General features: G+C 41.7%; 1 protein-coding gene across 1 annotated transcript; it reads right to left on the minus strand.

Annotated features, from left to right (window-relative positions):
• Window positions 1–765: 765 nt before the first annotated feature.
• CBR4 (carbonyl reductase 4) lies at window positions 766–12,116 on the minus strand. Its single transcript, XM_075258365.1, has 7 exons — window positions 12,010–12,116; window positions 10,409–10,463; window positions 9,103–9,244; window positions 8,625–8,742; window positions 5,761–5,897; window positions 4,146–4,280; window positions 766–3,326 (listed from the first exon to the last, which is right to left on the minus strand). Exons 3-7 carry the CDS (start codon window positions 9,242–9,244, stop codon window positions 3,148–3,150), a joined length of 711 nt encoding a protein of 236 aa, XP_075114466.1. The 5' UTR covers window positions 10,409–10,463; window positions 12,010–12,116; the 3' UTR covers window positions 766–3,147.
• Between the last annotated feature and the right edge of the window lie 795 nt (window positions 12,117–12,911).

Below are 12,911 nucleotides of genomic sequence, written 5' to 3' on the forward strand. Positions count from 1 at the left end.
AGACCTACAACCCAGCTTTAGGCTAAAGCAGGGGAGAAACAAATTTATTAAAAAAAATAAAGTCCACAGAGGTTTCTTCTGCAGACTTTCTTCTTTTATTAAACCTACAGAGAAACCTCCAACAGGCTACAATTTCCAAAAACTGTGCCGGGTTTGTAAATCACAGCATGTCCGCAGTGCGTATTTTCCCACAATGTGTGGATAGGATTCACTACAATCCCATCCACGGTGCAGGGTTTGTAAAACATTGCATTTTTTTCCCCGCAGTGTTTCTGCCACAGTCAGTGTTTATACCAAGTGAGGCCCAGCAAAATTGAAAGCTCAGATCCTTGTCATACAAAATCCTAAAACTTTTTTTTTTTTTTTAATGTAGATTGTGAACCTTCATATAGGGATCACAAATGTGCATTTTTTTTTCTTTTTCCTATCAGTATGTCTTTGGAGTATGGGAGGAAATCCACAATCACAGGGAGAACATACAAACTCCTTTCAGATGTTGTTCGTGGCAGGATTCGAACCCAGGACTCCAGCACTGCAAGGCTGCAGTGCTAACCACTGAGGCACCATGTTGCCCCTTACAAAATCCTAAAACTTAAGTTTAATTCATCAGTTAAAAAAAATATACTAGTCCTAAAAACAATGGAACATTCTTACCAATTCCGGTTGTTGATGGACAGCAATATATCTCGGGGTCATATAAAACGGAGGGAATGAAGGGTGCAGAAAAACTGGCTTGAGAAAACCCTGACCCTAGATCCCCCCCCCCAAAAAAAAAAAAAGACTCGCGCCCTAACAAGGGCAGTCCCGCTGCTGACCCTAAACTGCCCTAACCGTGCCTCCATCTCCAGCCATTTCATTTTAGGGGGCTCCTTAGGAGATAGGAGATGAACCTAGTAGTTCCCTGAGTGCGGGGGAGCTCCTTCTAGTCTCACAGTGGTGAGGCCCCAGGTACAGGCTATAGGTACAGAAGCCAGAGGAGTGCACTGTGCCAGTTTGAGAATTACAGTGGTTGGTTAAGTATAAATCTTTTTATTGCGGAAACGGATAGCATTAGAACAGGGTGATTTGGGACACTGAACCCCTGGCCAAAATGATCTGTTGATGTTTTAGTGTCCCAAATCACCCTGAGAGATTCCCTTTAAAGAGACAGAGAACTAGGAAAATAAATATATAAATAAATGCTTTCACAATGTTGGAATAATCTAGCTAATAAAATGGTAAGGCTTTCTGGCAAAGTTGCTCCAAGCAATCTTGTCTTACACACTGTAGCACTGCTTGTATAGAAATCTGACTGCGTTCTTATACTCTAAGGTTACAAGTTCATAATGGCGAGCAGCTTCACATGACCACTAGACCTTCCTCTAGCTGATATATTTACTTTGCATTGAGTACGCTACAGAAAAGATGATTGTGCTTTACATCTCTAACAAAAAAGCAGCTGCATTGGGGAATAAATGGTCAGATGAAGTGATCCTATACCACCACTCCCATTATGATGTCACTTGTAGTCTTTTGTGCACAAATAATACACGTGTCATTCTATACACGGGGACTGCTTGGGCTAAAGACAGCTTGATCTTAGGCAACAGAGTCTGATACACATGTATTATCCTAAACAAATCACAGCAGCTTATTAATTGGAATAAGCAAAATACATGATCGTCATCTCCTCCTGGCAGCTCTTTAATAACCTTCTGTAATTCATTACCACTAGTTTATGTGCAAACAAGCATTAAATGTGAGAACATCCTATTTTCAACTTGTACCAGAACATTATACCATCAATTTTGTTGTTTGTTTTTTTTACCTAGTATAACGGTCCAAGACCTCCCTTCATTTTTGGCATCTAAAAGACTGCAGCCCAAAAAACCCCAAAAACCCTCATGCTTGAAAGTAATCTGGATAGTTCAATGTACCTCCTTAACCACAGGATAGATGGTAACTTGATAATTGGGGGGGAGGGGGTCTGAGAACCAACAAATGTGAGAATAGAGGAGGAGGGGGGTGTCCATAGGCCCACAGAAGAGAGTGGAACTGCCATTTATGCAAGACCAGCAGTTCAATTCAATTGGTTATACACAGTCCAATCATATTAATGTGACCACCATCTACTTTTGATGTCAACGTTATATAACCAATCGCAGAAGGCATGTGTCATCAGCCATCTGGGTGCACTCATCATTGTGGAAGGCACGATGAATCAACACAAGTATGCATCTATCCTTGCAGACCATGTTCACCCCTACATGCGAACTGTTTTTCCTCAGGATGATGGCATCTACCAGCAGGACAATGCGACGTGTCATAAAGCTCACAGTGTACGTGCGTGTTCGAGGAGCACTAGGATGAGTTTACCGTACTCTCTTGGCCAGCAAATTCCCCGGACTTGAACCCAATTGAGAATCTGTGGGACCACCTCGATCGGGTTGTTCGCGCCATGGATGCTCAACCACGCAACCTAGCGCAGCTGGCCATGGCACTGGAGTCGGCATGGCTCAACATCCCAGTGATCATCATCACAACATCCCCTCTCATCCTGCACGTCTCCCAGTGGTCCGCTCTGCCAAAGGTGGTTATTATGGATATTGATAGGTGGTCACATTAATGTGACTGGACGGTGTAGAAGAGGCCCCTGCTCTCAGGACTGTTGTATTTTCCAGGGCTATGGAGTCAGTAGACCAAATCACTGACACCTCCATTTTTCGGCAGTCCAACTCCTGCTCTGACCCCTTAATACATGGATGACAGCCATGGTCACACAGAGGCAGTAAAGTTCCTTAATTCATTAAAACCATATTTTCTTTCATACGTGATAAACTATATATTAAATTCATTATATCATACTGAAAATTGTATAATTTAATTGAAATAAAATAATTATTTTTAAAGCCAAAGTCAGTAACTTCTAACTCCACCCAAAATTGGTCTGGACTGCGACTTCAAAGGGCTGCTATTTGCCAAGTGAAGTTAATATACTACATAGTTGCTATGTATATGGCATGGCATGGCATAAAATAGACACAGCAGACCCAAAAACTCAGCTGCAATAGGCAAAACCATGTGCAGGGTTCTTATGATAAATATCAACTAAGCACTGTCTAAATCTTCTCTGCCAGAATAAACCCTGGGAAAGACAGGGCTAGGAACTTAGATCTGTAGCTGTAACCCTCCATCCACCACCAATACATGACCAGTAATGTATGGGGAACTGAGCAGGAAAGCGACAGCCTGTGCAACGTCATCCACCACTCCAAATCTTCCCAGGGGAATATTCTGATTTACAGACATCTCTTCTACACTTGAGGTCATGTCTGTGTGAATAAATCCTAGAAGAGATTGAAGCAAAAAGTAAACGAATTGCCATCACTACTTCACAATTATACAATGTACTGTAATGTGCATCCAATATAGAAGGTTTCAGGAGTGTATTAACCCTCCCATTAGCTTGGATAGACCATGTATTTATTTCCTTTTCTCATATATGACAACTGCAAGAAAATAATTAGCACACCTCCTTATGGTGGCGCTACAGGAGTACTGAACACTTGCTGCCATGTTTCCTCACAGGTCACAGCTGATCCCTGAAGGTTCCCTGAATGTGGCATTTTGTGAACAGTTTATCGTTAAAAGTAGAGGACCTCTAACTATAAAAACTCTGCTTTAGGCCAAGGACCCACCTCGCGGAAACGCAGGATAAACATATAGCTGGGATGATTTAGGAAAACCTGCACTCGCAGGGGGTTGGACCCGATGGCCCTTGAGGTCCCTTCCAACTCTACCATAAGAAAGAAAGTAAGAAAGTAAGAAAGAGAGCTTTTTTTGTTGCAGATTTTACTGCAGTTTTTGAGCCAAAGCCAGGAGGGGATTAAACAGAAGGGAGAAGTATAAGAACTTCCTATATACAGTATTTCACTTTCCTTTTGTAGCCATTCTTGGCTACAAATCCAACATAACCGAACCTTGTTTCCCCAGACAGCTGCCGGAGGAGACAGCTTTAGAACCCAATACATTTGTGTAGATCTCAACAACTTTCTCTCCACATACTGTGTACTCCTATAAATACATTGGTGAAGCTAGATAACTTTAATTTTGTGGTAATGTGTTACAGCTCTGCTACTCATTAAAAGGCTCTCCCAAAATCTTACCAGGGGCGACCACATTAACCCGAACGTTCTTTCTTGCCACTTCTTTAGCGAGAGACTTGGAAAATCCAACCAAGCCTTCCTTACTGGCACTGTAGACACTCTGTCCAGCATTACCTTTATGGCCAACAATGCTTCCTGCAGTTACAGAGAAGAGCAACATTCAGTATCAGTAGCATGGAATATGGAATATATACACACACAGAACTACTATTTGTTGGGGGATTATGGTCGAGAGAAGAGGAGTTGTCCCAGACTCTTAAAGGGCAAACATACTAATAAAATAAACTAATTATATATCCCAAAAACTCCTGTCTACAAACATAAAAATATTTTCCCCATAAGCAAATGCCATAGCAGGACTAAAATTTAAAAGAGCCAAAACGCCATTGTTTTTTGTTTTTTTGTTGATGATTCGATATCTGCATTTTCTGATGATTTGCATGCTGGGCGGTCATTGTTACACCGGACACTGTACAGTAACATGATGCAAGAAAAAAAAAAAAATATGACACAGAATCATTAAAGTCCAGCTGAGCCTTTTGTGTCATGACAAGCTTACTGTAAGGAGCACTGGAGACAGGGGAGTAGGCATTTTTTTCTTTTACATCCACCCTGGCTGCCTCAGAGGTTGCTCTAATGCTGGACGATCCCTGTAATAGAACGTGGCTCTTGGAATATTCTACATGGATTCTTTCACTATTATAAATGTTCGATGCCATCATCTACCATGGCATTGTGACTGTAATATGTGTATGTACTGTACCACAAAGCACATACAAACCAGCTAAAAATGCTCAAATTCAGATCATCTAGTTCCAAAAACGGAAGCTTACCATATATACTCGAGTATAAGCTGACCCGAATATATGCCGACCCTAATTTTACCACAGAAAAACTGGGAACTCTTATTGACTTGAGTATAAGCCTAGGGGGGAATGCAGAAGCTACTGAAAAATTTCAAAAATTAAAAGAGATACCAATAAAATTACATTATATTCAGCAAATTGCTGCTGTCAATGATCCGCCTGCTCCGGTGTTTTGGCTCTGATACTTCTCTGCATATGCACAGCATATCCAGCTCTATCTACATTTCTGGATATGGACAGCATCAGCTCTGCTACATCTCTCATAGACTAATGCGGTCTGTGTACATGTCGCACACTGCCCGCACAAATTATTCAGCGGCGGGCAGCGTGCTGCAAGCACACGGACCCCATTATAGTCTATGGGATCCATGTGCTTTAACTAAACAGCGCATGCAGCTGCCATTTTAGAACAGCGCACACTTTTGGAGCTGAAGCAGCGGGCACACTTGCATGCACACGGACCCCATTATAGTCTATGGGGTCCGTGCGCTTTAACTGAACAGCGCGTCTGAAGCGCCTTGTTTTATGGAGGCGGCCGCTGAAGTCATGGAGCCAGGGAGAAAGCAGCGCTGTCTCCAGGGCCGCCTCAAGTCATCTCTCCCTGACTCCCCCTGGTCCCTGACCCGAGTATAAGCCAAGGTGGACGTTTTCAGCACAAAAACTGTGCTGAAAAACTCAGTTCATACTTAAGTATACACGGTATGTCTGGTTTGCTGTATCTATTGTATATATTTAGTGTTTGTCATTACCAATGTTGACAATTGCTCCACCTTGCTGCTGCACCATACCCCTCAATGCCATTTTACATGTATACATTGGTCCTATGAGGTTAATGGATAGCTGGGACAATATGTCTTCTGTCTTGGTTCTTAATAACAATGCATCTCTGCAATAGAAAGAACACAGATCAGCACTAAAAGATCTTATTCTAAAGATTTTTGTTTAAAAGCAGAGCAAACAAAATGAATTCAAGATAGATAGATAGATAGATAGGATATAGACACACACACTGTACATTGTAGTTAAAAAAAATGTGTTTGTATTTGCTAAAGTACATATTGGTCCCGATAATGCCAGATTAAATGTAATCAAAGATTCCTCCATAGTCTATAATTAATGAATCACCAGATCACTTTACTTAAATCGGAAGAAAATACATAGGCCTCACTGAATTTGTAGTTATAACTTTTTTTTTATCATACCTCCTCCTGCACAGAGCTCAAATTTTGTTGCATTTCTTCTAGCTGTTCTACCTTCTCTTCTGATACTGACAGAATTCACATTAAAATACATGGCAAAAAAGGACACCTAGTGGCCAAAAAGCTGAAAAATGTTTTCTGCACAAAAAAAGCAATCTTAGGTAAATAAAGTGATTTACGCTTTTGATGGCGAGTACACAGCTAAACACAGTGACCATTTAGGGCTGGATTAACACAACCATTTTTTCTGCAGTACATGTACAAGAGTCTTTACTAGAGATGAGCGAGTAGTATTCGATCGAGTAGGTATTCGAAATACTTGTACTCGATCGAGTACCACTCACTATTCGAATGGAAAAGTTCGATGCAGAACCAGCATTGATTGGCCGAATGCTATACAGTCGGCCAATCAACGCTGGTTCTTCTCCTACCTTTAGAAGTCTTCTCCGTGCAGCGTCCCTGCGGTGTCTTCCGGCTCTGAATTCATTCTGCCAGGCATCGGGTCTGGGCAGAGCCGACTGCGCATGTCCACTTGTAGTGCAGGCATGCGCAGTCGGCTCTGCCCAGGCCCGATGCCTGGCAGAGTGAATTCAGAGCCGGAAGATGCCGCGCGGGACGCTGCACGGAGAAGACTTCTCGGAGGATCCAGCCCGACCTTCACTCGTGGACTTGGTAAGTATAATTTGATCGAATGTTGCCTACCCCTGAAACAAGCATTTTCCCCTCATAGACTATAATAGGGTTCGATATTCGATTCGAGTAGTCAAATATTGAGGGGCTACTCGAAACGAATATCGAACATTTTACTGTTCGCTCATCTCTAGTCTTTACACTTTTCCTTCCTTGGGTGCACTCCTATCGTTGGCTAAAAAAACCCCAATGTAACCAGCCTAAGGCCTCGCCTTATGGAAAAGCAGCAAATAAATAAATAAAATAAACGCTGCATTTTTATAGTACCAGCAAAGTGAATGACATTCTGGCTAATTCCATCCACATATTACAGAAACAAAGGCAGCGGATAAGCTGTGTTTTCAAAAACATAACATGTCATTTTTACCTGCGGAAACACAATAGATTTAATAAGGAAATAAAAACAGCTAAGAAAAACTAAATGAAAAAAAAAAGGCTGTGGATATTTCTACTGCTTTGTATTTTAGCTGTGGTTCTCTACATGTGTCCTTACCCTTCATTCACATCTGCATTCGGTATTCCGTTTGGGACCCCCCCCCGAACGGACTACCGAACGCAACTGCAAGCGGTGTGCAGTGAAAGCACACAGACCCCATACCCTACAATGGGGTCCATGTGCTTGCCGCACGCTGCCCGCAGAAATTATACGGAATGGAAAGTAGAGTGCGACAATGCGGAGATCTGGCGTCCAGCACACGGACCCTATTATAGTCTATGGGGTCCGTGTGCTTTCACTGCACACCGCTTGCAGTTGTGTTTGGTAGTCCGTTCAGGGAGAGGGTCCTCATGCGGACTCCCCCAGATGGAATACCAACGCAGATGTGAACGAGGCCTTAGCTTAATAGTCTTTTGGAAAGGCTGTAGACCAAGAATGAATATCATGGGACTGCAACCCAAGTTAGTAATGTAATCTCAAGAAAAAACATTTATTTGGGGGAATCAGCACACACTGTCTCAGTATCTTCTGTTCATTTCTATAGCAGAAAAGTGTGGTGGTTTCAAAAAATCCTAAACACTGGCCCTAAACACTAACCCTGTATTCCATTTTCAGTGGTGACTGGCTTGGATGGGAATAGCCCTTTAAATATAGAAAATACATTAATCAAATTACAGCCATGAAGGAGTAAAATCATGTAAGTTTAGCTACATTAAGAAATACATTTGCAGCTATTACTCTTAGATTTTTACCTGGATTGGTCATTCACAAATAAAGACACGTAACTTAGAAAATATCAATTGTTTTGTACAAGGTACAGCTATTTGTGCCATGAAAAGATCCTGTCCAGAAATGCTTTAAAAAGCACGGATACTGGTTTTTATTTCACATCTGACAAATTCACACTTACTGTGTGCCATCCGCGTCCAGTGAAAAGTAGTCAGCATCGCTGGGGCGCGCACTCCCTAATATCCAAGTCTAGGGATGTGGCTCCACCAAGTGGTGGAACTGAGGAACTACAATTGGTTTGGATCTTTCCTTTCACGATGTATCTGTCCTACTTACCGTACCCTACCCAAAAGTATTTCCTATTCTTCTCATTCCTTTGCCCCAATTTTTGTCTTTCCACTTATCCTACTAGTGACAGTGACATTCTCCACTGTTTCATCCTCGGTTATTGTTTTCATACATGACTTTACAATAATAGATCATGTAAAAAATCTGTATTATTAAGGACAAGAAGCAGAGAAAAAAAGTTAGGGAGTCAAAAGTATGAAAAATGTTTTACCTGTTGATTCCCGCAGCATTGACCAGGTAGTTGATATTGCCTATCTTTTTTATAATTTCTTGAAATGTGCGCTGGACATCTTGTTCTTTAGAAACATCACAGCTTAGTGCTAGATGACCTACGTGACAAATAATACACAATTATTACATATACCAGTACTAGACCATTGTGTAGGCACATATATTTATTAGTACAGAAATTGCATTACACTCAGTGCCGCAACACAGTCTGCGTGGCCAAACAGACAGACCCTACAGAATCTGCATGGGCGACAAAGACAACTGGATTGTAGTATATATCAAAATATTCTTACCAAATTGTCTTTTTCTTGATAATCTAAGACAATATAATCAGGAATAAAATCCATAAAGTAAATAAATTTAAAAAAAAATCAAAAAAAAAAATCAGATTTTATTTTTAGGCTACATTACATCACAAAGTCCTAACATATATGAACTAACCTAAAACAGATACCAACCTCCAATCTCTTCAGTGGTGGCTTTGGCTTGATCCAGATTCCTGGATATAACAGCTACCTTATAGTCTCTTTGAACTAACAATTTGGCAACAGCTTTTCCAATCCCTCTGGATCCACCAAAAACAGCGCACGTTTTACTCATCTGCAGATATAAAAAGTGCATTAGAGGACACATACTGCTACAGCAATAACATGCTAAGGACGGCTCTACTTTATGTAATGGAGTTTTACTTATACATTATATTTTACCTTTAGTTATTTATTGGGTAAAGATGGCCAGAAATATTAGATGTTTAATAGCCCAAACCTCTCATTTCAACTCAGCCGACCATTGAATGAGTATAGGGGCCTTCAGACTCTTCGCTTTTATCTCTTTGGGAAGATAAGAATGTACTGGCAGAGGTTTTCTCCCTGTATCAGGCAGTATACAGGCATTGTTCGGCTGAACTGAGCATGTCTGTTTAAGGGGTAGTTGGGCAAAATAGTAATTTAATTGAGCAAATGCTCCGGTTATCCTAAGGATATGGCCAACTTCACTAGATCTAATGTACTAATACCGCCATATGCAGTATTAGTAAAGGTGTGAATACAGTACAGTAACCTCTATTACAAAATTGTCTGACCACTGTATAAGCAATGCCGCCCCTGCTACCTCTTGTGTCACCCCCTCTACCTCATAGATTGTAAGCTCTTGCGAGCAGGGCCCTCAGTCCCATTGCTAGAGGAAATGCTCTCAATTTTCATAAAGGGAAGCAAAGACTACTCCCCAGTACTACAATATAGGCTCCAGTTTGTTGAGGGTGCAAGGAAGAGTAACCAGGGGAAATTTGATTTCCCTGGTACATGATGTATGATATAAATCATCCACCAACAAAGGACGCCAGATAGCAGATAGGGATATATTAGGGAATTGCCATCACTCCCCAACTCAAAATCCAAACCACCTGAAAGGACTCTTTTTTAGGTTTCAGTTTCACTGTGATTACTTTTTGCTACATTTAAAACCATTAAATCTTAAAAAAAAAGATTTTTGATATTCTGACACTTTTTTGTATTTCCACTTACAGAGATGCTTGAGATCTTATTTTTTGTAGGGTGAGCTGTAACATTGGGGTGTTTGTATAAGTATTTTTTATTAGGCTGGGTTTCTTTTGGAAGGCAAGGTGAACAAAAAAGACAACTCTGCCAATAAGCCTTCATTCCCTCTACAAAGTTCACCATGCAGGATAAGAAACATCAGAGACACTGCTGTCAGGTCTTCTGCCCAGGTCATGGGAAGCATGATGCCGCTGATGCTAGTTGATACCTTGAGAGCCAGTCAGTTGTTTCTGGTCTGTCTCCTTTAATTTCTGGCAATCATCCTGCAAATACATACAGTTGAGCGGTTTATATGTACGGCTATAATACATGCATACATGGGGAGTCACCATAACAATGCTGACATTACAGTATCTCTACATTTCTTACCATAGAGAGAAGACTTGACCAGGGAGACAACACCTCTCCTATCACCTGCATAATCCCTAATACTGTACATATACAAGGGTTGTAGTGGTGTGACAACCTCTTTGATACCTGCACTTTGTAAGGGGGCTCAAACACCCAAGGCCTCTCAGAGTAAAAACCATGGCACTCACTATATTGTATACGAGTAGGATACACATCACTCCACTATGCAGTGGGGCATGAATAGAGTTGTTTTCATGTGTATCCTTCTACATATAGCTTAGCTGAGAGAATAAACAGACTCCGTAAATTGCAACCTACAACACAGCATATTGAAATTCAGAACTGCAAAGGTATTGATGCAATAATTGGCTTATTTTTATAATTATTATTATTCATGAAGAGATGGTACAGTATACAAATGGATTGTTTCAGTCATATACAAATGGCCTTCACGTGGTAAGGACTGAAGGGGTTTCCATCCTTTGCTTGGGTACCACTTGAGTACCCAAAAGATGGAAACCCTATTCACTTAAAGAGGACCTTTCATCAGATTGGGCACAGGCAGTTCCATATACTGCTGGAAAGCCGACAGTGCGATGAATTCAGTGCACTATCGGCTTTCCCATTCTGTGCCCCGGGTAAAGCACTATCGGTCCCGGTACCGTAGCGCTTTACAGTCAAGTCAAAAGGGCATTTCTGACAGTCTGTCAGGAACGTCCTTCTCCAAAGTAGCATCTATCGCGCTGTACAGTGTGAGCGGGGAGGAACGCCCCCTTCCTTTGCTCACAGTGCTCGTCCGTAGACAAGTATTATCAGGAGGGGAGGGGTAGCAGTATATGGAACTGCCTGAGCCCAATCTGATGAAAGGTCCTCTTTAAGTGGTTACACATGGAAACTACCGACTATAATGAGGTCCGCTGGGACAGAGTCTTGAACACTAGTATGAACCTAGTGTTAGATATATGTAGACGGATATACATCTGACCATCCACCGGGGAAATTTCAGGTCATAAATGTGACGTTTCAGTTCTAATAGACCTTTCTGAAGTCAGATCTGTACAAATAATAGAATATATACTATATGGCAGAGGTATAGGACTGTGTATGTAATGGAGCATAGTAGATGGTACAGAACATATAGCAAAGACTACATAAAATAATAAATATAATACTGATCCAGGAATTAAGGTCATAGCAAATACCTAAAGACAACTCTGTAGATCCAGAGAGTATGGAATACTAGAGGTAAATAGTCCTGTAGGGGATGGAAGGTCTATATGTAATGGTAGTGTACAGGGAAATATACAGACATAGTGAATAAAGACAGCATAATAACTAGTGTAATGCAAACACAGCACACAGCTTGTTATATACTGTATATAAGTAGACAGCACACGTATAAGACACTGCATGAAGCTACACCTACACAGGGCAGTATAAACCAGCTGCTGGGATTACCTGCAGTCCCTATATGATGAATAGGGCAGTGGCGTATAGAGGCTGAGCGTGCCAGCAGCACTGTAGGAAGTGTATACTACACACGGGACTGTCTGTATAGGGGAGGTGCTGAGGGAATGGATGGCAATGGAGGGCGGAAGTGCCAAAGGACATAGAGGTCACATGATCTCACCTTAGTGGGCATGGGCAGTGAGCGCACAGTGTTGTAGTGGTCACGTGATCTCTGATATGCCGTGTCTATAGTAGAGGCGGCTCATATTACTCAGAGGGGGGAAGGAATATGCACATGACCTGTGTATACTTACTATAGCTTCTTGCTACGTCATACAGCGCCTTATACTTGTGCTGTCTACTTATATATATAACATAACAACCTGTGTGCTATATTTGCATTACACTTGTTATTATTCTCTCTTTATTCCCTATCTCTGTATGTGTTCACTACAATATTATTATATATTACTTCCCCAACAGGACTACTTACCTCTAGGTATCCCATACTCTCTGGATCTGTAGTATTGTCTTTATATATTTGCTGCTTCTTTGACCTTTATTCCAGGACTTTGATTTTTGCACACATGGTCTTATATTTATTTTCCTGGGTGTCAGAAGTCTCCCCTTGCAGTTGTAGGGTAAGGGTGCATTCAGACTACGTAACGCCGGGCGTGTATGAGAGCCGTACACGCCGGCATTACGGCAGACTGCCGAACACTTCCCATTCACTTCAATGGGAGCGCTCGTAACAGCGGCGTTTACGAGCGCTCCCATTGAAGTGAATGGGAAGTGTTCGGCAGTCTGCCGTAATGCCGGCGTGTACGGCTCTCATACACGCCCGGCGTTACGTAGTCTGCATGCACCCTAAGAGTGTGGGGGGTCCTGGATCAGAATCCTCATCACTTCAC

The sequence above is a fragment of the Leptodactylus fuscus genome, chromosome 1, assembly GCF_031893055.1.
Source record: "Leptodactylus fuscus isolate aLepFus1 chromosome 1, aLepFus1.hap2, whole genome shotgun sequence".
In the NCBI taxonomy this organism is placed as follows: Eukaryota; Metazoa; Chordata; class Amphibia; order Anura; family Leptodactylidae; genus Leptodactylus; species Leptodactylus fuscus.